At 49.2% G+C, this 25,610-nt stretch overlaps 1 protein-coding gene across 3 annotated transcripts in view; it reads right to left on the minus strand.

Annotated features, from left to right (window-relative positions):
• The window catches only part of DAAM1 (dishevelled associated activator of morphogenesis 1), a 95,130-nt gene that overhangs the window by 4,058 nt on the left and 65,462 nt on the right, over positions 1-25,610 (minus strand). For 2 of the 3 annotated variants that reach the window (XM_074543973.1, XM_074543972.1), the window contains 19 exons: positions 24,878-25,211; positions 23,626-23,736; positions 23,415-23,518; positions 22,939-23,005; positions 22,486-22,603; positions 22,223-22,361; positions 21,596-21,654; positions 21,074-21,261; positions 20,458-20,763; positions 20,254-20,361; positions 16,075-16,104; positions 14,675-14,778; positions 9,201-9,285; positions 8,320-8,426; positions 5,695-5,783; positions 5,265-5,433; positions 4,434-4,541; positions 1,480-1,540; positions 721-852 (listed from right to left, as the gene is read on the minus strand). In XM_074543973.1, coding sequence (XP_074400074.1) covers positions 721-852; positions 1,480-1,540; positions 4,434-4,541; positions 5,265-5,433; positions 5,695-5,783; positions 8,320-8,426; positions 9,201-9,285; positions 14,675-14,778; positions 16,075-16,104; positions 20,254-20,361; positions 20,458-20,763; positions 21,074-21,261; positions 21,596-21,654; positions 22,223-22,361; positions 22,486-22,603; positions 22,939-23,005; positions 23,415-23,518; positions 23,626-23,736; positions 24,878-25,211 — 2,419 coding nt within the window. The remainder of the gene's footprint in view (positions 1-720; positions 853-1,479; positions 1,541-4,433; positions 4,542-5,264; positions 5,434-5,694; positions 5,784-8,319; positions 8,427-9,200; positions 9,286-14,674; positions 14,779-16,074; positions 16,105-20,253; positions 20,362-20,457; positions 20,764-21,073; positions 21,262-21,595; positions 21,655-22,222; positions 22,362-22,485; positions 22,604-22,938; positions 23,006-23,414; positions 23,519-23,625; positions 23,737-24,877; positions 25,212-25,610) is intronic. The other variant, XM_074543974.1, reaches the window with a different exon arrangement.

A 25,610-nucleotide genomic window follows, 5' to 3' on the forward strand; every position in this document is an offset into this window, starting at 1 on the left:
AAGAGGAACATTTTTAAAGCCTGCCTGTATGATTTAGTTTTATTTGCAGGGCTGCCCCTGGCTCTTCAAAAGACATTTTGTGCATTTTTATTTCTTTGTTTACTTAAGACACTTAACACTTCAAGATGCAGGGAGGAATCTGAGAAGTGCCACTATATAAGTCAATATAATTGAGGTTAATCTTGCTGATTTTAATCAAGATGTTACAATTCTCTGCCATGTTACTAGAGATTCTGATGGGGGAGGGAAGGCTGAAAACGCTCTCCTCATGTGATATAAAGTTTATAAAACAGGGATGTTTCTGCTTTCCTAAGAGAAAACAGGAACGCAACTTGAATCTGGACATGTGTTTAAACAGCAAAGAGCTGGAGCACTCCACACAGCCCATCCCTTCCAACAACCATGGAAAATTGCTTCAGAGTGGGCTTCCACAGATGCTGGGGACCATGACCAGACCTTCTCCTCCAGACCCAGCCAAGTCAGCAGAAGATTATACACCTTTCAGAGCATTTGTCACCACTTCTATTCTGCAGAGAATATTTCTGCCAGGTTACCATCAGCAGGCCAAAGGGGTGGCCTGGCTTAGCCATGGCCTCTGGGAGGTCCATGATAATGCCCAGGCATGGGTAAGTAGGACAATGCCAGCTGGGTACAGCCAGGGAGAAGGAGGTGAGGCTGAAAAGCTGCTCAGATCTCAAGGACAGACTTTGGTGGCCTTACCAGCTCTTTTGCTTCCGTCAGGAGATCTTCGACGTCCGAGAAGCTGAAGCTGGCCAATGTGATGAACTGGCTGACCACAGACACAAACTTGTCACCTGCCTGCTGAACCTGAGACTTCTGGAAGTCCAACTCCTTTGGGGGGAAAAAAAAGGTGAATCTGGTCAGGCCTGGCTGATGAGGGACACAAATACCATTGTGGTATCATCTGGTAACATCATTGGGAGTGTGCCTGAATCAGTGCCAGGGGCTCTGCTGGCACCAGCAGTGCTGCTCCCCCTGCCATGCATGACACCCTGGATCACACTGCCTGAACTAAACTTTTCAGCCAAATCCTGCAGGAAAGCTTATGGAAGCAGGATAATTCAGCAAGACAGTGAGTCCTCTGGGATACTCCCACCATTTCATCACCACTCCAGCTGTGCTGCAGAACTGTTCCCCAACCCTCAGAGGTTTTACAGCCAAGGGGAGACCCCTCTGCACATCACAGGAACTCCTTGGGCATCATCACTAGGCTTACTCAGCCTCCCTTGATGTATCTGACATAAACCATGAGTGTACCTAATCACACATGGCAACTTCAGAGCCAGAACAGCCCTGAGAGGACAGGCACACGTGCAGGGCAGGAAGGAAAGGCAAACACATCTCCAGGATGTGAGATAAAAGCAGCTTCACTGGGAGCTCCCTGGCCTGCCTCCCCAAGGAGGGATGCAGTGCTGCTCAGAGCCAGGCTGGACTGTACTTGATTTAAATAATACTTACAGTCTCCACTGCTCTCAGGCCGCTTCTCAGAGTGTTTATTTCTTTCTCCAGCTCTGTCATGCTGTTGGAAATAGCAGGATGTTAATTTGCAGCTTTTCCCAGCAAAATCTACAGCTCTCTGACCAACTTCACCATGGTTTTCTCACTGAAAAGACCCCAACCACGCCCACACTGCCTCCTTTTTGCAGATCAGCGTGTCTCAAGCAGCAAATCAGGCTGACAGCCTCTAAGATGGGACTAGCTCACAGTGGCTGCAGCTGCTTGTTTCAAAGCAAAGGGGATTGCAAGGTTTAGCAAGCTCAGCAGCCTCCAGCCCTCTCCAAGTGAAAGGATGGCTCAGGAAATCTGTGCTGGGCACAGATTTCTCTCCAGGTCCAGGAGAAGGTAAGATCATTGTCCCAGTGCACAGAGGAGAGTTATTCAGGGTACCATGGCTGGGTGAACACCAGGCAAAGCATCCTTCTGAGGAGCAGCGAGCCTTTCACAAAGGGAGACAGCCCAAATATAGAGAAATCAAAATAAATCACCACGTCTGGCACTGCCTTTGTTTACACAAGGCTCAAGCCCCTGATGAGCTTCAAATTCAAGTGCTTATGGGTTTCTACCACTACTATGTCAGGGGAAGCTTTCTCACAAGGCCTCAGTGACCACAGGCTTGATGCCTTTCCAGGGGTGTCTGTGCGAGGGCTGGGGTCCCTGGAAATGCTGATCCTGGGTCATGGGGCAAGCATTCCTGGCAGGTTTAGTCTGGGAAAATGCACTTTTGGGAGCTCTGTGCTCCAGCAGTTCATTACTACTGGTGGGATTGACAGAGGCAGCAGTTTCTGCTTCACAGCTGCAGGACTGGGGGGGAATTCAGGGTTTTCCAGAGCTTTAGAAACTTTTTGGTTTTTGCTCTGGATTGGACCAAACCCAAATGTTACATATGGTGTCCAGTTTAGAGAGAAATGATAAAAGTTTAGGGGGGTGAAGCAACCCTCTGTGCAGGCGTTTTCTTTCCCACACGTGTGTCTGTGCAACAGCTGCAGGTCAGGAGCATGGGAAAGGCAGAGCCTGCAGCAGCACGGAGCATGTCCTGCTCAGCCATGCCCTCAGCTGGTGCCTGCAAACTGAGCACCACACACCCACAGAACCATGGAACAGCCTGAGCTGGAAGGGACTGATGAGGATCTCTAAGTCCAGCTCCTGGTCCTGCACAGGACAATCCCATCCCATGCCTGAGAGCATTGTCCAAATGCTTCTGGAGCTCTGTCAGGCTTGGGGCTGTTACCACAGCCCTGGGAGAGCCTGTTCCAGTGCCCAACCACCCTCTAGCAGAAGAGCCTACACACCAAGATTTGTTTTGTCACTGTGCTCAACCCCTGGCTGATGATTATTTTGCATTTTACACATGAGGATCCTTGTTTTGTCCAACACATATCTTCCCTGGGAACCCACCACTGCTACAAGAGACCTTTGAGGCTTAGAAGACCCTCAAGCCACTGTAAACTCCATGTATATCTCATAGCATCATGGAATGGTTTGGATTGGAAGGGACCTCAAAGCCCATCCAGCTTCAACCCTGCTGCCATGGGACACATTCCACTATCCCAGGTTGCTCCAAGCCACATCCAGGCTGGCCTGAAACACTTCCAGGGAGGGAACATCCACAACTTGTCTGGGTAACCTGTTCTAACAGCAGCTGTCTCTTCTCCCACTGGATCTTCAGAGGAAGAACACATCCTTCTCTACAGGATCCCTGCTCCAGCAGAACCACCCCTGACACTGCAGGAGGGCTGAGCCACAATTCCAATGGGACTGCTGCCAACACCCTGACCCACAGGGTGTCAGCTTGGGTTCTGACTCTGACAGTGTTGTTCTAGTGTACTGCATTGTTTATTTTATCCTTTTTATTTTCTTCCCTATTAAAGAACTGTTATTTCCTGCTCCCATATTTTTGCCTGAGAGCCCCTTAATTTAAAATTTATAGCAATTTGGAGAGGTGGAGAAGGTTTATATTCTCCATTTCAAGAGAAGATCCTGCCTTCCTTAGCAGATTCCTGTCTTTCCAAACCAAGACACATGGGACACCTTCCACTATCCCAGGTTGCTCCAAGCCCCATCCAAGCTGGCCTGGAGCAGTTCCAGGGAGGGAACATCCACAACTTCTCCGGGTAACCTGTTCTAGCTGCATCCTCTCTAAAGGGTTGCAGTTTCAGCCCCTTTTCATGTCCACAGCTAACACAACTGGCTGCAGAAATTTGTGGTCTTTGCTGCTCACATCCCTGAAGCTCTAGTTGGAGTTTAAAACCAGAGCCTCACTGATTTCACAGGTACTTCAGCACATACTTGAGGGCTTTGCAGGGCAACAGAACAGCAGATTCCTCCTGATCTTAAAGGCTCAGGCTGTGTTTAAGGGCTTTGCTGAACTGGGGCAGCCTCTTTCCAACAGCTCACTGGGCAGGGTTAAAAATCTGGTTGCAAACCCCACAAACTCCATGTTGGCAGAACAAGAAGCAGGCAGGATCTGGATGCAGGTGAGTCCCTCCCACAGCTGCCTGGTCCTGCCCGTGCTGCAGGCAGAGCCTCCCTGGCACATGAGGATAAACAGCTGCCCTTTATCTGCAGCCACACCGCAACCGCTTCCTCCCTTCCTTAATGCACCATTAGAAATTAATTAAATGCTTTTGTGGTGAGATAACAGCAGGAAGCGGCTGCTCCAAGCAGCTCTCCTCCCCCAAGCTCACAAGTTTAGAGCCTTCACTGCAAGGGCTGGGATTTAAAGCTGCCAGGTGATGTTTGCTCCTGAGTGCTGGGCTGCTCTGGGCCAGCGTGGCCATGGCAGGGGATACCCAGCCCAGCAGCCAGGATCTGGCCAGGAGGGTGAGCTGGGGTGGGGTGACATGGCAAAGCAGGCTGAAATGAGGGCAGAGGTGCTTCCAGGGCTGCCTAAGTGCCACCTCAACCCTGCTTACTTGACTTTGGCTGCCTGGGGGATGTCTTTCAGCTCCTCGTGCAGCCGGAGCACTTTGGGATATTTCTTTTCCACAACAGTGATGAGATAATGCAGCAAGGTGATGTTCCTAGGAGAGAGGAGCAGAGAGGTCAGTGTGGCAGCATCTTGGGGGGTTCATTGTTCAATCAAAACCCCTGGTTAAACCCCAACTCTAGTAATGAACTATTTGAGGATTTCTGCAAGGATGCTGCTGTGTAGAGACATGGGAGGGCTCTGACCCATGCACAGCTACAGGGCAGAGGAGCCTGGTCCATGCAAGGAAGGGTTCTCCACAGGAGGAACCCAGGGGAGGTGACTTGAGCGTCACTGCTCTTTACTGATGGATGAGACCAGGCAGGTTTGAGACCTGACCCAGCTCCTCTTGCTCTGTGAACAGAGCTCAGCAGGGTAAAGCAAACCAGGCAATGGCTGCATCAGCATGGGAGAGAGGCAGAGGGAGTTCCTGTGGAGAAAAGCCCCTGGGAATCCTTTCTCTGGCTCTTGATATCTCCAAAGGGGTTAAAAAGCATTTGGAAGATGACCATCCTAATCAGCCTTGGCTGGAATTTAGCCAGCCCAGGAAGGAAAGGCCCCATCAATCACTGTGCTGATCTGAATTTTGGCTTCCCTTGAAAGCTGTCCTGCTCAAAAAAATGCACACTCACATCACTGGGTGTGCCAAATTGGGCAGCAGGAGGAGGGGACTGCTCCCACCTACCCAAGTCCCAGAGGTAATGCCAAGGACCCCTGCATCCCCCAGCACCCCTGGGGCCCGTGGATGGTACCAAGGATAAGGGCAGGGGCTGCTCACTTGTCAATGCTGGACTTGGTGTCTGCAATCTTGTTGAGGCTGGAGATCTTAAACCCAAAGGCATTGCCCCTCTGGCCCTTGTTCATGTAGTTCCCAAAGGCCAGGACCACCTCCAGGAGCTGCTGGAGGCTGCTGCTCTGCAGCACTGCCTTGGAGCCAGCACGGATGGCTGAAAGCAGAGAGGGGTGGGACATTACCCCCTGCCACAAGAGCCCACCAGCACCCCCCCTCAGTACCCCCAAAGAGTGACCACCAACCCCTTCCTTCCCCTTCCCTCCCCTTCCCCTTCCCCTTCCCCTTCCCCTTCCCCTTCCCCTTCCCCTTCCCCTTCCCCTTTCCCTTCCCTCTCCATCCAGGCTCATCCTGGCACAGAGGATGCTCTTCCTGGGAGTGATCCCTGTGCTGGCACACACAGGTCTTTGTCACTTGCCTTCCACTTTGGGTTTGACCTCTGCAACTCTCTCTGCAAACTTCTTCTTGAAGTAGAGGGACTGCAGCCTTTGCTGATAATGGTTTATCCTGGAAAACAAGGAGGAGGAGGAGCAGGCTGAGCTTTGCTTGCTCCAGGCAGAGCTCTGTTGCTGCACTGCTCACAGCTGTGTTCACAAAGCACGCTTGAGCCAGGGTGATTAAAAAATAATGACCCCTTTTCTCCCTGAAACTGTGCTGGGATGGGAAAAAATGACAACTGAAGGTACAGCTGTCCTGGGGTGGATCCCCATGGGTTTTTAAGTACATGCTTCAGCCTATCCCCTGAACTCAGCAGGTTCAACAAGTGCATCTTTACACCCCACTGGTAGGAACAAACAGTTCTTTCACAACCACTCCTGAGCAAAGGTGCTGATGAGGTCTGGGCTCCCTATGGCTTTGTGATGAGCTGCAGCTGGAGAGAGGCTCACCTATGACCAGAACTAATGAAACTGGACCTCCTGATCATCAAAATGATGGACTGGGCTGGAAAGGCCCTGTCCTGGGCAAGTCAGTGATGGCTCTGCTCGTGTCAGTTGTGTTTATGCTAACCAAGATCTCACTTGTATGCACATGGCAGTCTGACTGGAGTCACCAGGACCAAGGACCCATGGGAGATGTGTTCACACACAGAGCCATGAGCTGCACTCTTGTACGAATCAGAGGTGACAAAGACATCACACTCAGTTACAGACCACAAGGCAAAATTAAAAATCAAGGAAAACATTTGCATCAGCACATTGTGCTTTCCAAGGGATGAAGGCATGGGAGCAACTCTTGGGTGAGAGCCTGTGAAGAAGAAAGGTGACCTGTGATAGAAAAGCTAATTCTGAGTGTCAGTGAGCCCTGAGGGCTCAGGTCTGAACTGTACAGCTCCATCCTGCCTGCCTGTGACACTCAGCTAGCACACAGCTCATCCTCAGTGCACTGCTCAGGGAGGATGGGAGCATTTCTATTTTTGATCTCCCAGTGCAATCTCCAATTGTAAAACTCACTGACCTTGCCAACAAGTGACTGGCTTGAAGTTCAGCTAAGAAATTCAAAGAGTCCAGTGCAATTCAAATAAGGAGCTTCAAGATTTTAACCCAGCACCTCTAGAGGATGTGCATGCAATAGATAAGGTTATTCATCCCTGAAGACTCCTAAGTCTTAAATGATTGCTACCAGGAGCAGGAAGAAATGACATTTCCTTTCAGTTCTATATAGTCTCAGGAGCCCTGGAGATGAGTCAGTCCTGAGGTGACAAGTGGGACTCATCTACACAGCAGGACAAAATGTACATACATCAGGCTTGAATATTCATTAGGATGAAAGGGAAAGGAGCACTGTGTTATCATTCTAACAGCAGGTCCCACCTGGGCCACAATGAATCACAGAATGGTTTGGAAAGAACTGAAAGATCATTTATTGCAACCCTTCTGCCCTGTAGGGACACCTTCCACCTGACCAGGTTAGATCACAGAATGTCAGAATCATCAAGGCTGAAAGAGACATTCAGGATTATCCAGTCCAACCATCAACCCAGAACCACCAAAAAAATCCATCTTCCCTGCTCTGTCCAGCTGCTGCTTGTATGGGAGCACAACCCTGATTTTAGCACCACAGAATCACAAATAATCCTTATAATTTGCAGCACCTTGCTTGCCCTCCTGTCTGCTTGGCCCACTCATTTCTTGATGTGAAAAACAGTAAGAAGGGCTTATTTCCCAAGCAGGCTCCATGGAACAGCCACCTCCTGACCAACCCTTGCAGCCAATGGCCACACTGTGTCCCCTGAGGCACCAATCTGCTCATTCCCAATGGACAAAATGTGTCCCCTAAGTGTTCCAGACTGCAAGGCAAGATGTTTTCTATTACCATCTGTATGGCAGCTGTCTTCTGTCAAGTGAGCAGTTTGCCTTATCTCTCTCTCTGAGTGACCACAATCACTCCTCCCTCCAGGGAGACATCTGCTGATAACAGCTATTGAATGTCACTGCATGGCTGATAAGAACTACAGCATCCCACTGGGAGATGTGAGCCCAGAGGGAGGAGCCAAGCATTCCTACCTGGATATAATCTGGAGATCCTGGAACACCAGCACAGCTTCTCCACTGGATTTCCCAGAGGAACAGCAGCTGCCTCTTCCACTGGACCTTCAGAGGATGACTATACCCTTTTCTCCAGGATCCCTGCTCCAACAGAACCATCCCTGACACTGCAGGAGGGCTGAGCACAATTCCAATGGGACTGCTACCAACACCTTGACCCACAGGGTGTCAGGCTGGGTTCTGACTCTGTCAGTGTTGGTTTAGTTTACTGCACTGCTTTATTTTATCCTTTTATTTTCTTCCCTATTAAAGAACTATTATTTCCTGCTTCCATATTTTTTTTTTCCTGAGACCCCCTTAATTTAAAATTTATAGCAATTTGGAGGGGTGGGGAGGGATTATATTCTCCATTTCAGGAGAGGCTCCTGCCTTCCTCAGCAGATTCTTGTCGTTCCAAACCAAGACCCTGAGGCACCAACCTGCTCATTCTCAATGGCCAAACTGTGTCCCTGAGGAACCAACCTGCTCATTTCCAATGTGTCCCCTTAGGCACCAACCTGCTCATTTCAAAGAGGAACCGGTCAGCCTTGGCCATGCGGTCCAGCTCGTGCTTGTGCTCTTCCAGCAGGTCAATGTCTCCCTTTTCAGGAACAAACTTCAGGAGCTGAACAGGTAAAAGCACACCAGTGGATATGAGATCCATGTACACATTTTCAGGAGCTAAAAAGTGATTTATTTCCCTGAGTCTAACACCTTTTCAGCAGTGACCCCAAGGCACCTGTGAAATAAGTGTTATTGCTGTCCCTGTGACCTTCCTCACGTTACTCCATCACGTCAGTGTCTCTCCTGCCTCTGCCCTGCCATCACTCAGCTTTTACAACAAATGAATTAAGTCTGCTCCAAGGAGGTTTCAACATCAGCTCTGCCAGAGGAGATGTCAGTCAAGGACTCCCATTTGCTGCAACTCTACTTATTAGTAGATGGAAATTTTGTGAAATGAATCCTCCCACATCTCTGCTCAAAGTGCAATTACCAGCTCAGCTTTAAGGACAGGTGAATAATATGCCTCCAAAGGGATTCAGAGGGAGTGAAAATGGGATTCCCCTTTTGAGGACTGCAAAAACACTGTCAAACCTTTCAAAAACAAACCACTACTGAGCACAAACTTCAAGCTGCAGCCACAAAAAGGTGAAATGGCCCCACTTCAAGGTTCCAGGGCAGACCCAAGTACAGGAATGGCACATGGGGGCCATGCTGCTCCCAGCAGTGATGCCACAACCAAGCTGCTTTCCCACCCACCTGGGTGGCTTTTCAACATGTGGTTGGTAAAAAATTTGGGGCCCAGCACTCTCAAAGCTGTGCTTTTGGTCCCAAGCACTTTGCACAGCACTGTTCCAGCATGAGGCAGCCACAAAGGAGCAGGAGACACTCTGCCCACCTGTTCCAGCATGTCTTTTGGGAGGTCCTCCTGCTCGTCCATCGTCAAAATCGCTCGCTTGATCTCGTCATTGGAGAGTTTCAGCCTGGGAGGTGGAGGGAAAGGAGTTATTCCCAGCCCAGCAGTCAGGGAAGACTCAGGAACATTTCCTTACAACCTGTGCAGCATGAACAGCTGAACCCCCAGCCAGCAACAGCATCACAAACAGCTCTATCCAGCATGATATGAAGGAGGATGTGTGAGAAATGTGGTAGGATCATGCTCTGCCAAGGCTCAGCACAGCACAGAGCAGCCCTGGCCCTGCTGCAAACAGGGGGTCAAACCCCCCAAACCAACTCCCTCTCCCCACACCACAGTTCTCATTCCCTATTTCCCTGTTTAACAGTACTTCATGTAAGGATTGTAAGCAGTACATTGAACATCCAACTTTCAGATGTAACTCCTGCCCATAGCAATGCTGCTCCTGCAGTTCCAGCACCCCAAAGGCCACAAGGCCTCTGAGGTTACATTCCCACTGGCAACAGAACCCAGCCCAGGCTCAGGGGTGCAGCTCACACCGCCCCTGAACCCACTGCCACAACCATTAAGGAAAATCTGGCCAAATTCCACTGCTGTTCTTGGATTCACACATTCAGTTTTCCTGACCACCTTTGTCTGGAGTCTTCCTCTAGGAAAAAATTAGAAAGAAATCCAAAATTTGGACAAGTGTATGTTCAGCATCCCAGGAAACCTATCAGTTTGGTTTTCTTTGGAAGGGTAGGGATTCAATGCTCTTGGAAGTGTAAGATATTGGAAAACAGCCTCTACTCCACCTTTTTCTTCCTCTCCTTCACCTAAGAGGAATTGAAGATGCAGCCTCAAATTGGAGATTTCCAAAACCACAGACCACTGTGTCACAGCAAGCAGCACCAGGCTGGGCTTTCCTGGCAGGGATCTTTCTGCCAGCAGCCCACACTGAGCTGAGGCAACAGAGAGATGCAGAGACGCCCTCAGCTCCTCCTGGGCTGCAGCAGCCATTAATTACACTTTAATTTGACTGCAAGGAACCACTCCCTGCAAGGACTTTGATTGCAAAACCACATGTATTTTTCTTATTCTTTGCGTTGTGGTCTATAAAATAATCTAAATTAAATAAAGGGAAAGCCCAGAAACTCCTGCAACTCCATTTACATCCTCTCTCTCCCTCTCATAGCGTGCAGTCATGGTTAAAGCCATTGCAACAGACCCAGCTTAAAAAATGTAATTCCCTGTACTTGCATGCAGAGAAAAACCACAGAGTTGAAAAGACCTGTTTGAGGAACCCCATGTATCAGTGCTCAGTGCTGCCAAGTGATGCTGGAACACTGGATGTGGCTCAAAGGAATGAGCTGAAACCAGAAACACACCCTAGAGCAGGATGTGAGACCTTGGAAGTCAACCTGATCAGCAGCTCAAACACAAGATGGGGAGCTGACCTGATCACTCTGAGTAATTAAACAAGGAGGGCATTTTTCACCCCCACATCTCTTCAGGGAGCAGACTGAGACTGAGGAGTTGGCTTCTGGAAGCTAAAGCTGATACAGGAAGGGTTCTGGTCTCTAAGGCCAGGGTAGCAAGAGCTTGGTTTGGCTTGGGATATTTTGCTCAAGACTGGAAGTGAAGGATTAGCTTTATTGAGACAGGTGCATCTTACAGACCTGGCAAGTAAATCTTCATTCCTTATGAGGCCATGTTTCTCATCCTGCACTCAGTCCTCTCTGGCCTCGTCCTCAAGGGAGCACCCCAGAGAGGGGCTGGTAATTAAGGAGTGAATTAAAATCTACCTCAAAGGCACTGAGCAAAGGCCAAGACAATTGCTGGGGTCATCATACAAGGAACAAATCCAGAATCGTTGGAAAATATCCCCTCTGCTGCTTGCAATAACAAGCAGCCACATCCTGGGGTAACCCTACTGTCCCCTACAATGGAATTGGCCAGAATGGGACATGATCTGAGGTGGGATGTGAAACTGCAGGAGAACTTTTACACCCAAGCAGAAACAGGAATGCTCAGACCACCAACACCAGTGTCCACCCTGATGAAAAGCAGACACTGGCTAGATCTGGGTATTTGGGGAGGCACAGATGCTCCTGGGAGAAGGGGGTGCTTAGGCAGCTATTCCTCATCCACAGCAAACACCTAAAAAGCACAAAAAAGTACCATGATCATCTCCAGGAGGGTGGGGGAAGACGGGGGTGACTTTTTTAAGCCCTTACTCATTGAAAGCACAGTCAATGATAAAAACGCATCTAAAAAGAAAGAGGTTGGACAAAAAAAAACCAGCCAACTTTTCTCAGGAATCATCACAATCCAGTGCCAAGAACAAGAGCCTGCTCTCTGCATCAGCAGAGAGCAAGAAGAAAACAGCTTCTCAGACAATTTGATGGGAAAGGGGCCAGTGAAAGCTAGAAGCTTATCTATAACCACAATAATTATCATTGTTGGCAGCAGCTGTCGAAGGCGAGCCGTCTGAGAGGAACGGGGTCACAGGACTTGCTGTCACAGGGATTTAGAGGCAGCAGCCTGGCAATGAGAGGTGACAGCTCACCAGCCCAGGCTGCTTTTGTCAGACCCCGTGGAGGATGTAATAAGTGTGAAGGGGAAAAACAAATTCTGCCAGGAAAGGGACGCGCCCCTCCTGAAAAGCCACATTGATTTGAGGGGGAAAAAAAACACTGGGAGAGGGGAATCAAACGAGCCATTCACAGCAGGAAAATGATGGAGAGAGGGGTGGGTTTGCATATGGCAGAAAGCAGGGCTAAAAATACACACCCATGCACAGGGAGCAAAAGCAAGGACGTGGTGGGTTCACAGAGGGAGACACGGCGAGGCACTGACATCAGCAAAGCCTTCTCCAAAGAACAGGAGGAAAAAGCAAGTGTTAAAAATGTTCTTGTGCTGCATTACAAGCTGGAGGAAAATCCAGTGATCTCACTGCGCAGTAATTTCTCCCAAAGCAAGGGAAACAGGCAAAAAAATAAATCTACAGAGAGAGATAAAGTATCTCAGTGGCTGTAATCTTTCCACGCTGTGAGCCAGACAATGCCTGGTGAGCTCACAAATGTCTGGGCTAAAACAGGGGCCAAGCCTGCAGCCCCTTTCACATGTGAAAGCCTGCTCAGCCCCACGGTGGCCATGCAAGGTGGGACAGCAGCAGCCCAGCTGCCAGACCAGTCCCTTTGGAACATTTGGGACCAGGGATCCACTGCTCTGCCCAGCTTTGGGATGGGCAGCTGCAAAAGGGTTTGCCCAGTGATACAGAGTCTGCTGGAGATGCAGGAGCTGGACCTGAGAATGCTAAAAGGACTCTTGGGCTTTATCCCTACACCACCTCTGAGACACCTGGCATCAAACCACCCAAAGGGATTTTGGGGAGAGAAGCTCACTTGTGGTCCTGGGGGTACCATGGGATGCACTCCAAAGCATTTCCAAAGCAGCACCTGGGGCAAGTCACTGCAGCTTCAAAGCCACACATCCCTGCATGAGGATGGGCCTGGGGAAAGCCACATAGAGGCCTGAGGACCACCTTGCAGGGCAAGTCTGGTCCTGCTTCTCCCCTAGGAACTGGCCCACAGGGAAAGGCAGGCAGGCAGCAACCTCCATCCTGCCCTTTTTGTGGGATTAGTTACTGGCAATTCATTTCCAGCCACTGCTTTCTTGGAAGAGTTTGCTGGTGAGATGAAATTGAGACCTTCACTCAGTAGGATGTGCAAGATGCCTTTGAAGTTGAGTGCTTGGGTCTCTCCCCTTCCCACTGAAGGACCTATTTGTGTGCTTAACTTCCAAATATACATTTAAACCTCTGGCTGAATCACACCTAAACCCACTCCACGCTCAGCCTACCAATGCCAGGAGCAGCTCAGCCCCAAATCCCATCGTTTTACTTGCTAATAGCTGCCTGCCACAGACACACTCATTTGCCTGCTTTAAACTCTGCTTTCATCATCATCCTTTTTTATTTGGACTGCTAGGAAGCACAAAAATCCCCAGAAGCAGCCCAGAGCAGAGCCAGCCAAAACCATTACCCCCAAATGCTGTGGCACTCTCACTGCCCACAGGCTGCCAGCCACCTCTGGGAAAAGCACCAGGGGCCGAGGTACCCACCCAGATGGGTTTTGTTTTGCAGACATCAGCCTCTCCAAGCTTTCTAGGGAAGGAAATCAGCTGGGATGCCCAGACAAGGCACCATCTCCACTTGGAAGAACCAGACAGAACCCACAGGCTGGGAAAATACTGAATTCAGCTTCAAAGCCAACCTGCCAGCCATGCTGCAGCATCCTGCCCAGTCCTGGGTGGCACAGAAGCTTCTGTGCCTCCAGACAGCAGAGTGAATATTTTTAAATTTTACTGATGGTGGATTTATTTTTTGCTGTGTGAGTCAGAAACAAATGGCATTTTCTGCTGCTCTTTGGGTGTTTTTTCACAAGTAGCTACACTGACAGCTCATCCTTTCAGACCACCACAACCTGGTTTCCCTTTTCTCAGGAAATTCACTCTTATTGACAGTTTATCTTGCCAAAGCAATTTTTGTAATTTTGGCAGCCATTTAGAGATCAGATTAAATTGCTGGTAGCAGTGCTGAGCCTGCCTGGTGAGGAGTGTAAGGGAGGCTGTCAGACCACCAGGGCAGCTCTAAGAGGGGAACATCCCACCCCCAAAACTCAGATGTGGGCAGCAAGGTCCTGCCTGAATTACTGCTGCTCCTGCTGACACCCAGCACCTCCCCAGCCCATATTGACCCTCTTCAACCACCAGCAAAGAGTAAACAAAACCCAGGCTGAGAAAGATAAGAGGTGAAATCAACCCCATTCCACCTCCTATGAAAACTCACTGGGTGTCCCAGCTATCCCAGCCCCCTGAGGGCTTTCCAGGGACACCAAATTGCCACATATCCACCTAATGGCACTGTCCCCCCTCCAGTCACCTCACCCTGAGGCTGTAAGGCTATAGCTGGGTTCAGGTGTCACTGCTCTCCTGCTGCACTGGCTCCTGTCATCAACCAGGGATGAGGAGCACACTCAGGCAGCCCAGGGCAGGGTATTAAGCATCCTCCCACTGTCACAGATATGTTTTATGAAAAATCCTTTCTTTAGGATTTTTTCTCCTGAGAAGCTGAGAGGCTTCAGGAACAAAATGTAAACATTGATTATCTGCTGCTGTGGAATGCAACAGGTGGATCTTTGAGTGGCCCATGCAGTTGTTTCTAATTAATGGCCAATCACAGTCAGCTGGCTCAGACTCTGAGACAAACTTTGTTATAATTCCTTCTTTTTCTATTCTTAGCTAGCCTTCTGATGAAATCCTTTCTTCTATTCTTTTAGTATAGTTTTAATATAAAATATATCATAAAATAATAAATCAAGCCTTGTGAAACATGGAGTCAGATCCTCATCTCCTCCCTCATCCTCAGACCCCTGTGAACACAGTCACACCCCACAGCAAGGCTTGAACCATACCTGGAGAGGAGGATGTTGCAGTTCTGAGCTCTCCTGCCATCTATGACAGAAAGCTCCTTGACTTTGTGCCGGGAACTCAACGTGTCATCGATGGCATCTTCCTTCTATGAGAAAATAATAAGAAGAAAAGCCTGGAGAAGAGCCATGGAGCAGCAAGGACATTTAGTACTCTCAGTGTGATACACAGTGGGCCCCATAAATCAGGAGTGGCACCACAGGTTATGGGTAAAACCCCTCGCCTGTGACTGAAACACAGAAGTCATTTCATAAACCAGAGCTGGCTTTGAAGCCACTGGTTAGAAATGTAAATATTTTCTCAGACAGGGAAGATTTAAAAATCTGCAAACACAGGGGCGCTGCTGAATAAATAAAGGCTGGCTTTCTCAGCATACATACTTGTGATACTTCATTAAACCCTGGCATGGAGGATTTCATTATGGGCTGCTGCACACACTCAGCATTGCTCTTGTTCCTCACCCCTGCTCCAAACATCTGTGATCACCCTTCATGCATCAGCCCTCCTGAGCCAGCTAACCAATACATTCTATCAGACTTGCAAAAGCAACCAGCAGCTTTTTCAGTGAAATCCTCCCAAAATAAGGGATTTGAAAGCAGGAATTGGTGTGGAATAAGCACCTGTATCTCCTAAGTGGCTTAAACACTTTACCTTCAGATGAGTAACAATAGTGTGGTTGTGGGCAAATGGGCAGATCTACACAACAGCAGCTTTGTAGGGCTGCCCGAGGAGTTCATGTTGCCCCAGGTTTTAATTTACCATATTGCATATTTTAGTGAGGTTAATCAATTAAAAGCTGGCTATTCAATCCTTCTGGAAGGAACACAATCTGGAGATGCAAGGTCCTGAACGTTACAGATCCACACTAAAGCACTAAAGGAGACCTGGCACATGGTCACTGCAAGGGCTGAGAGTGAGGACTGAAATTATCATTTTTTACTCATTTTCTTGTTTCAACGAAGAAAACATGCAGACATGAGAAGCGGGAAGAGAGGCAGGTGATGGAAAAGAAGTCCAAGTCACCCAGCACCAGCTGCCCCTCTCATGTGCCTCGCCAGCTCTGACCAAGCAGAGAGCTTCCACCTGTGGGTTTATTTCCATCTTTTGAAAATGAAAACTGCTCGGGGTAGGAACTTCTCTGTGGAGTTAAAAATCCAACTCCTGGACTCAGACATTGGTTTCACTTCAGGCCAGACAGCAGAGAGGGTGGGTTCTGCCTCACCAGCCTCCCCAGCAGCAACTTTCAAGCTGCTCCTTCTGGTGATCTTTGCACCTCTCTGATCCAACCCCATTTGTCACACATGAACCCCCCCTCAGAAGCAGCCACGTGTCCCCATGTCCCTGTCCCCAGCCCCACATCACACTCCTGCAGGTGCTCACTTACCTGTCTGGAGCTACCATTCACAAAGAAGTCCTACAGCCATAAGCAGAAGCATGGAAAAAGGCAGTAAAAACACATGCAGTTCAGTGATCTCAGCAAAACCAGAGGGAACTGAAGCACAGCAAAGGGAAATGTGCAATATGGGGGGGGATTGGCAGCATGGGGGTGCCGGTGCCCAAACAGGAGTGATGCAGGTAAAAATGTGGGTTATGGGATGTGCAGGAGGGCAGAGATGATAAAGAGGAGGCACTTGGGGGTGCCAGTGCTAAAATAGGGGTGATGCAGGTGAAAATGTGGGTTATGGGATGTGCAGGAGGGCAAAGCTGATGAAGAGGAGGCTCCATGAAGGGATGAGGCCGAGGCACATTGTGCACAGGGGTGAGGAGGGGACATGGGGTGAGGTGGGAGGATGCTGGCCAAGCTCTGCTACTGGCCCAAAGGCACAGCACTGCTCAGCCTGCCATGCCTGGAGGAAAATTGCTGGTTCCTGCACATCTGAGGGACTGAAATGCCAATGTGAGTGCCAGGAAAAACAGGGCTTGTGAGTGGAAATAAGGAGAGGCGCATCCCGCAGCAAATCTGGCCGCAGCAAAACTTCACCAGTGACCACAGCAACATGATTCCCCTCGAGTTCTCATCATCCTCCTCGTCCTCCTTGCTTCTGCAGGGCTCAGCAGCCTGGCCCCAGTGCCCACCAGCAGCATGTCCCTCCCCAGACCTGGCTGTGCTCTCCCCAGCAGGCTGGAAGCAGGTGCAGTAGAGCTGGCACCACACACATGTGCACACACACAGAGTTTTCCTTCCCCATCCCCTCGGCTAAGCTCTGCTGATCAAGAATCTTGTGGCTAAAAGTCTCTGGTTCAGTTAAGGCTAAGGATCGGTGTTTCACTAATCAATCCCTACCAGGCAGTCTCATTTGTGGGACAGGCACAAAGCACACCCACAAGCTGCAATGGGTATCTTTATCTTCATTTAACTGGTCCCTAATTAGGAGCTCTTCCTTCCATTTCAGCCCTCAGACCTGCCCCACAATGCTCAGACTTGCTCCAGGCTGCTGGACAGGGAGGACATGGTGGCTTTCTCTGCTCCAGGAGAGGGAGGGCTCCTCATACATTAAGGTAGAGAAAAGATTCACTACAAAAAGGCCTCAAACCAGCCTCATCCCTGCCCCTATCCCTCATAGGAACTGTGATCCAGCCCCTGCTGCAGGATAGGGTAAGGAGGAGCAGATTTAAATGTGCTGCCACCATCCCCACAAACAATTCCCAGCCCTGCTGTCCCTGGCCCCTGCACAGGTCACTCTCCCTTGCACAGAGAAGCTGGAGCCTTTCCTTCCTTCATCCTTTTTTGGGAGATGAATTCTTTCCCAGCTCACTGCTAAGCCCCTGCTTCAACAACACATATTTTTTTCCACTTGGCCCTGACTCTTTTACATCACTCACTGCTGCAGGACCTGCCAGAACTGCCATGGCTGTGTCACTGCTGCTTATCAACATCACTCCCAGCCTCTACCCCCAGGAAGACTCTCAAGACATCCCTGACAGAGGCACAAACCCCTTGTGTAGTTTAAGCCCTGATGGTCCTGGACTTGCTTTTCTCCATCACTACATGCACACCCTGCTGCAATACATACACAATATAATACACACACAGCTGCTGCCAGTTCTCATGCCACAGCCAAAAACTCCTGTTGGACTTTCTGTAAATGCTGCTATTCTGTACAGCTGCAGGGCTCAGACCTTCTCTGGGGACAGGGACATCTGCAGAGCCTTGGCTGGGAGGCTGCAGGCTCTCCTAGCAGCTTCATGAGGCAGGGATGAGCCCCAGGAAGCCCAGAGGGTTCCTGTCCTCCCCACATGGAAAGGGCCCTTCCCAAAAGCTGCAGAGCTCAGCTAATAGCCTGCATTTACATCCCAGCCTGTGATGTGGGAAAAAACATTTAAAGAGATGCTTAAAATTAAGTACATGGTTAAAGCCTCGGGTGTGTGCAGCACTTTGGGATTCCCAGGCGCTCTGGCAGCAAAACCAGACAAATCCCAGCACAGGCAGCCCCACAGCAGCCACCCTGGGGGGGGTCAGAGAGCTCTGTGCACTGCACACACCTCTGCCTGCTGTCCCCAAGTGCTGCTGGGGCAGGGCCTCAGGGATGCAGCCCTTGACCAGGCATTTCCAGAACCCTGCTTTGTCTGGGGGCATGGGCACAGGCCCCATGTCCTGGGGATGTTGTGATCCAGGACAAGGGAGAGGCATCACCACTGAGCAAGTGGCTCCAGACAGGGAACAGGCAGGGAGAACCCTGCTCCTCCCTTGCTTCTTCGTGACAGAAACCAAGTTTTGCTAGAGCTTGAAAATGCTGGGAGTTGTGAAACCATTATTATGAGTTCATTGTGCCTCAGGGACAGGCTGTTCACTGCCCCAGCCCCCCTCCATGTACACAGAGCCCCGTGGTTTGCATGTGTGACAGAATCACAGAATGGCTGAGGATGAAGGGTCTTTAAAGATCCTCTAGAGCAACCATGGGCAGGGAACATTCCACTCAACCAGCCTGCAACACTTCCACTTCTGATCTCATGGAGCGCATCTAACCCAAAACACTGCTGCTGGCTGCAGAGCCATGCACCCCTCTCCATGCTGGGACTAACACTGGGAGCACCCTGGGGACTCCCAGCTGGACAAACACATCCCTCATGTGTCCCATGGCTCCACTCACACAGAATGACCACAAGGAACTTGTGCACAACATCCCCAAGGGCAGCTCCAGCCCACAGATGTGTCCCATGGCTCCACTCACACAGAACGACCACAAGGAACTTGTGCACAACATCCCCAAGGGCAGCTCCAGCCCCAGCAGCATCTCACAGGTGGGATTTTGCCTTGTCTTTCCCATCTGCCTTTCAGATGCTCTCACAGCATCTTCTGCCAGTCCCACCACAGCTCCTGGCTCCTCCATTCAGCTCCCTTCTGCTCCTCATCCCATGTCACAGCTCTCCCTGCTCCTCTTGGCCCCAAACCTACCCAGCCACTTCACCCAGCAGGACCTCAGCCAAGCCAAATTATTTTTAAATTCCTGCCTGGCAATAATCCTCATCACACCAGGTGACTCATGGGCTGGGGCCTGAAGGCAAACCATCCTGCTGACACTCAGGTTTCTATTCTTACTCCTCTTCCATTTCCATCCCTTGTCCTCAGACATGCCCTACAGTAGGAATGAGTCAAGCTCAAAAAATGCCAGGAGAAAGAGACATTGCTGTGGTCACCTCTTCCCAAAACACTGGGGCAGGCAGCACGTACTGCTGGTGGGTTACTCTTGATGTTTGTCCTGCTCTAATCCACCCTGATCTTTCCTTCAATTAGCCTCTGGAACAGATTAAACTCTCACACTGCCTAATGGGCTTATGGGTCTGGTCCACTCCTTCCTGGCACGAAGGAGACAAGCTGCTCTCTCCTCCCAGGAACACAGCCAGGTGTTCAGCAGGTGAACATCCTTTTTATCCTTTTTCAGCCTCTCTCCTTGCTTTTTCTCCTGCCTTCTTGAAACACTTCTTCCCATTTTCACCCTGCCTGGGGTAAAATAAGTGTCTAATTTTCTTCATGTGCTTTGATGCCTTCCAAATTGGGCCTACAGTGCTTGAGCAGGAGATTAAAAAGCAGAGGGTTTTGCCTGCAATGACATTATTTTGGTTTGGGATATTTGTTCAAAGCTCACATTTTGCTCTTGGCTCACTACAAAAATAAAAAGAAGAGACCCACCCATGGTAGATGTGGGCAAAACTTAGTCCCTCTTGGCCAGAGAGGGATAGAAATTTTCCACCCAATACAGACACATGGAGAAGTTGCTGTTAACAGCAATCCAAAAATATTACCCAACTGTGGCCACATCTGGGGGTTATTTTCGTAACATTCCCTGTCTCTTTTTTGTGTGTGTGTGTTTTTTTGGTGATCCATCTTCAGGGTGCACATGGTCAAGTGTGTGGAATCAGGCACAGTGAGCCATGAACAGCTGCCTCAACACCAAGACTCTGGCACATGGATGAGAGGACAAAGAAGATGGAGCTGATCTGGCCAACATGGCTTTGGTATGAAATAATGATGGGAGATGTGTTTTGGGACCACCAGTGAAACCACATGATCCCACAATGGTGGCACCTCACCCAGGTGTGCCCACCCTGGGCCAGCTGTTACCTGCTGTCTTTGGTAGGCTGAGAATGTCCTCTCCAGGTCCTCGAGGTCCAGGATTTTGAACACTTTTGTGTCATCTATATTGGTCCACACGGTGCCTGCCAGCTTGTTCTGCAAGACAGCAGGAGCATTGCAGGTGGGGGTCCTCACCCACTGCCCTCACATCACCACCCAGCACCTCAGTGCCCAAATTTTTGCCCAGCTTACCTCTGGAAGCTTGGACCAGTTGAAGGACTTGAGGGCGTTGGTTGGCTGAGGGATGCTCTTCTTCTTGAAGGCCATGCCTGGGGGTGCTCCAAGGGGAGGCATCAGCCCCCCCAGGGGTGGGGGGCCAGGGGGAGGGGGGGGACCACCGGGAGGAGGAGGTGGGGGAGGAGGTGGGGGACACCCCCCTGGGAGTGGGGGGGGTGGTGGAGGGGGCAGGAGGGAGCCGGGAGTTGGAGAAGGCGAAGGGCCCCCAGGTGCTCCTGGTGGCATGGGAGGTCCTCCAGGGCTGGCAGCACAGATTGCCCTCTGGGAGAGAAAGAGGAATGGGGACTGGTCATATGGAGGTGGGGACACCACCTAAAAAATACCCCTATGCTGATTTTTAATTAATTTGGTTAAATTTTAGGAAAAATGAAGCATTCAAAGACTTCAACACTTCTGACTCTATGCAACTGAGAGGCAGAATCAGCCCATCACTAGGGACAGATACCTTGGTGGCATTTCCAACAAGCCTCTTTCTCAGTCCCCCCATGCAGATGAGCCTCCTGGAATCATCCCATAGCACATGCAGGGGATTAGGGACTGGGCCCTAACAGGAGCAGGTTTGAGGTCTCACCCTGCTCATCTCGTGGAGCTGTGCTGTCAGATCTGCCACCTGCTGCTTGACCTGCTTGTGCTCGCTGGACTCCTTCTCCAGCTTCTCCTTCATCTTGTTCAGCGTCTGCATCATCTCCTCCTTCTCCTGGGCCTTGGCATCACACTCCCTCTCCTTCTTCTCCAGCTTCTGCTGCAGCTCTGTGTGCTCTGAAACAGCCCCAGGAGAACACTTTGGGTCACAAACTTTCCTTTTTGCCAACAGCAGCCCACGGGGGGCTAAACCCCACACTGCCCTGCAGAGAAGCTGCAGCTGGCAAAAAGGAGCCTGTGTTGTGCCTCAATACCCCATTTGGAGCCTCTCCATGAAAAAAAAAATAATATTTTCTTTGTCCACTTTCCATGACAGCCCCATGGCATGACACTATCTCAGCCCTTCAATAAAGCCTGCAGACATACGTATAAATAAACATATAAATATATGTGGTATGGTAACTGTTTATCCAAGGTTAGAGTTCACATTGTATATTCCTCCACCACTCACCTTTTCTCATTTTTTCTGCTTGCTCTTTCCACTGTTTGACTTCATTTTCATTGACTAACCTAAAAGGAGAAGAGATGTAGCACGTGAGACAATCCTACTACAGCATATAAGACACCATTACCTGCAAGGGACATGACTGAGGAAGTGGAATTTAAGGCTCCAAACTAATAGCTCTGCTGTGTCTCCCCTCAGAGAGGGGAGATTTTTTTTTCTGATAGGAAGAGATTTACAGGGCAGAGGGCACAGAGAGAAGGCAGAAAGCATATAAACTATTTTAATTACTACAAGCTCCATAGCTAATTGTCACTCTGTCACCATGGAACTTAAAAGGGATGTACAAAAGATATGTGAAATTGTGCTAAATGTGCATCTGCAAAACTCAATCGTTCAAAAGAATTCAAATGGGATTCAATTTGATGGAAGACAGAGGACACTGAGATCTCTAATATATAAAATTTATCAGAGAACACACAAAAACTCCTAAATCTCAAATATTACTTGCAAGTGCTGTCTAACAAAAGGGATGGGCTTCATTGCTAAAGTGGGGTGAGGCCAACAGCTCCAGGGATGCTGGAACATCACTGTGTGACAGTGACCAGCAGGGAACCGTGACCCCTGAGCACTTACATTCGTACAACATTTTTAATGTTGAAGTTTTCCAGGGGAGTGGCATCAGGGTCCTGCCCTTTGTCACTCTGGATGACAATCTGCTGCACGATCCTGTCCAGCAGCAGCCAGTACTGGACAGTGTTGCCGCTTCTTTTATCTGCAGGGAAGGAAGAGGACAGACTGACGTGAGCACAGGGGAAATTGTGACACTGCTGGGCAGGAGGGCTGGGCTGCCAAGCCCCCAGCAAGCCCTGGCTTTCCTGGCCTCTCCTGGGACTCACAAGGCATCTGGAGACAGTGGTGCAGGATGGACATAAAGTGCGGGTACGCCTCGCTGTGCGTCAGCCTCTTCCTCGTCAGCTCGAACATCTGAGTTGCACTTTTGGTGTCAATGTGGACCTGTGGGCAGGAGACAGGCAAGGTCAGGTCACTGCAGCCACAACAGCATCTCCTGATCCCTGAGTCTCAGCTCCCCACCCCATGAGCCACCCCCACCCCAAAACTGACAGACAAACCAGCCCCACTGCCCTGCGAGGGGCAAATAGAGCTGCTGGGCAGGCAAAGGACAAAAGGGCTAAAGCAGGCTCTAGGACAGATATTGCAAAGTGCAGAGCAACAGGAAAGACTTCCAAGCTCCAGATTTTATCCAGAAGACCACTCTTTGTCCCTTTGACCACTCTTTTGTAACTATGACATTGAGTGCCAGTGTCTGCATCAGCAGCATTTGTACTCACCAGCTCAAATCTTTTGGCAAACTCCAGTTCATCTTCATTTCTAAGCATTTCAAAAAAATCTAAGTGCCTGAGGAAAGAAAAGGGGAAAAAAACCAAACCAGAACAACCTGTTAAAAGCAGATATAAATGTGACAATGAGTAAATTACCAGGCAGCTGGTTTGTCAGTGGACCATACGCTGGGAGGGCTTGAAACACCAAGTGGACCTTCAGCTCTGACTTCCTAATCACTACAGGATGTGCAAGGAGCCTTTTGGGATGAGAAGAGGTGGATGAGGGCTGACAGCATCCCCTGAACCCCTGATGGCACATCCTCCCCAGCTCAACCCTACATCAGAATGCAGCAAAACCCTGTTGGAATTTTTTTCTCCCTCTCCGGAGACAGCAAGGAATTTCTATAAGAGGTGTGACTCTAGGCCAACACCTGAAGGAAGGGCAGCAGACGAAAATCACAAATGTGCTGGGGGTCCCTACTCACCGGTCGAGGGTTGAATTTTCATGTTGCCTTAGTTTGTCAATGACTGGCTGGATGCCCAGCATGAGGAATTCATATCGCAGATGGAGTCTGAAATCCAGGCTTTCCTGCAAGGCACAGGTGTGGGCTCAGCACAGCGAGGTGCACACCCTCAGAAAGTTCACTGAAATAAATAAACACCCCAAGCACACCCCAAGGCCTCCCTGGTGCTCACCACGCCTGCCCCCTGGCTCAGGACAGCGTTGATGAAGGACATGATGGCTGTCTTGAGGCTCACTTCATCTCGGTACCGGCCCGTGCTCTTGTCCAGGTCGTTGATCAGTGTCTGCCAAACACAAGGGGTCAGTTCAGTGCCCTGTGACAGCCCCAGTGCTGCCCAAACAGCCAGGGAACACGGGCAGGAACAGCTCCTGGTGATGCTCCAGCAGCTGCTGGCCACCCCAGCACCCATCTGGGCCAGCACCAGCCCATCCAGGAATGCTGCAGCCTTGCAGAGCTCTGATCCCAGGGACCCTGCACAAACAAGTTTTTTTTTTGGTGGGTTTCACCTTAAATAACTGCTTCCTCCCTCCTTGCTTGGCTGCAGATCTCATCAGACACGGCTCTGGGGTAATTCTGGATTTTTCAACTTGCAAACAGCCATAACAAAACATTTGCAAGCTGCCACTCAGATATTTGGGAGGAGAAAGGGTCAGGAACGCTGAATTTCAGGGGCTGAGGGGTGAGTGGAGAGCCACTGTTGTGGTTTGGAATGGAGGAAATTTAGGGAAGTGATGTAAAACTTTTCGTTCCCAAGGAACAAAATTTAAAATAAAGGAACTTATTTAGAATTAAATAATGAAAATTTTTACCTTTAAACAACTCATCTTGAAAACAATACCCCATAAATCAACATAACCCATCAACAAACTGTAAGAAAACTTGTAGAAGACAATAGGGGCTTCATGATAACAGGGCTCCCCAAACAGCTGTTATCAGTGAAGAAATTAGAAACCACAGAAGAACTGGGTTTTTCCCTCTTATAAAAAATCTCCATAACATTAACAAAAAAAAAAAAACAACAAAAAAACCAAAAAAAAACCTTCTCTCCCTAAGTAAACTGTAAAAACCCCTATTTTAGAAATAATGAACTGACTAGAAATTGTAGGTTTTGTTTCTTTACATTATCAGTAAGAAAAAAAAGGTTAAGGAGTGAAGTGTTCTGAAGAGTTTATTTTAATTCCTACTACCTTTTTTCTCTAATTACTTTCCTTATTTCCTTTTAATTTATTAATAAAATTTTTATACACTTTAAAGTTTTAAACCTGCTGTACCTTTCACCTAATCCTACCTCACAACAAGAAGTAAACACACCAATAATTAACCGACACCAAACCCATCACACTCTTTAATCCATTAACCAAAAAAAAAATCTCAAAATTAGTAAAAACTGAAATTACCAAACCAAAACCAGCACACCCACCTACCTGAAAACGTGTCCTTTCACTGGCATATTTCTGGTAGTGCAGCATGGCCTCCAGTACCTTCTTGTGGCCGCCAGGAACCAGGCACACGGCGCCCATGATTTCCAGCACTGCCACTTTTGTCTTAATGTTCTCTGTGCTCAGACTCTGAGCAATGACATTGATGCTCTCCAGGTGGGCCAGGACGTGGGCCCTGCCCAGGGAGTTGTTCATTAGTGCTTTTATACATCCAATGAGCGAGGTATGTATTCGAGACTCTGCTGTCTCATAGTCCATGCTTTTGAGGAAGTTGAGGATACATGATAAGCCATCCAGGTCGATGAAGCGGGTCACAAACCTGCCAGAAAAGAGAGTTTTCACTTTATAATTATTTATAAATTCATTATTATTTCTTTATTTATTATTTATTTATTTATACTTGGCCTTTTACCCCCTAACAGTCTGTTGATGTACACCTAGAACCTTCCTGTATACTTTTTGATGGATAGCAGAAAGCCTGAAGGATTCCCTTGGCCCAGACACAAATAAATTGATTTTTACACCATGGGGGTGTAAAAATCAATTTAATTGGTGCCTGGCTGCCTGCACAAGGTTCCTCAGAGTGAGGATATTTCAAAGAGAACCAGCTAACCCAGCCACCAACACAAGTCTCGGGATGGAGGTTGGAAGTTTGCAGTCACACTGCAAAAAATACCAAGCTGAGTTTTGAGACAATTTTTGAGCTGGAAGAAGATTC

Source organism: Zonotrichia albicollis, chromosome 6 (assembly GCF_047830755.1).
Source record: "Zonotrichia albicollis isolate bZonAlb1 chromosome 6, bZonAlb1.hap1, whole genome shotgun sequence".
NCBI classification, from domain to species: domain Eukaryota; kingdom Metazoa; phylum Chordata; class Aves; order Passeriformes; family Passerellidae; genus Zonotrichia; species Zonotrichia albicollis.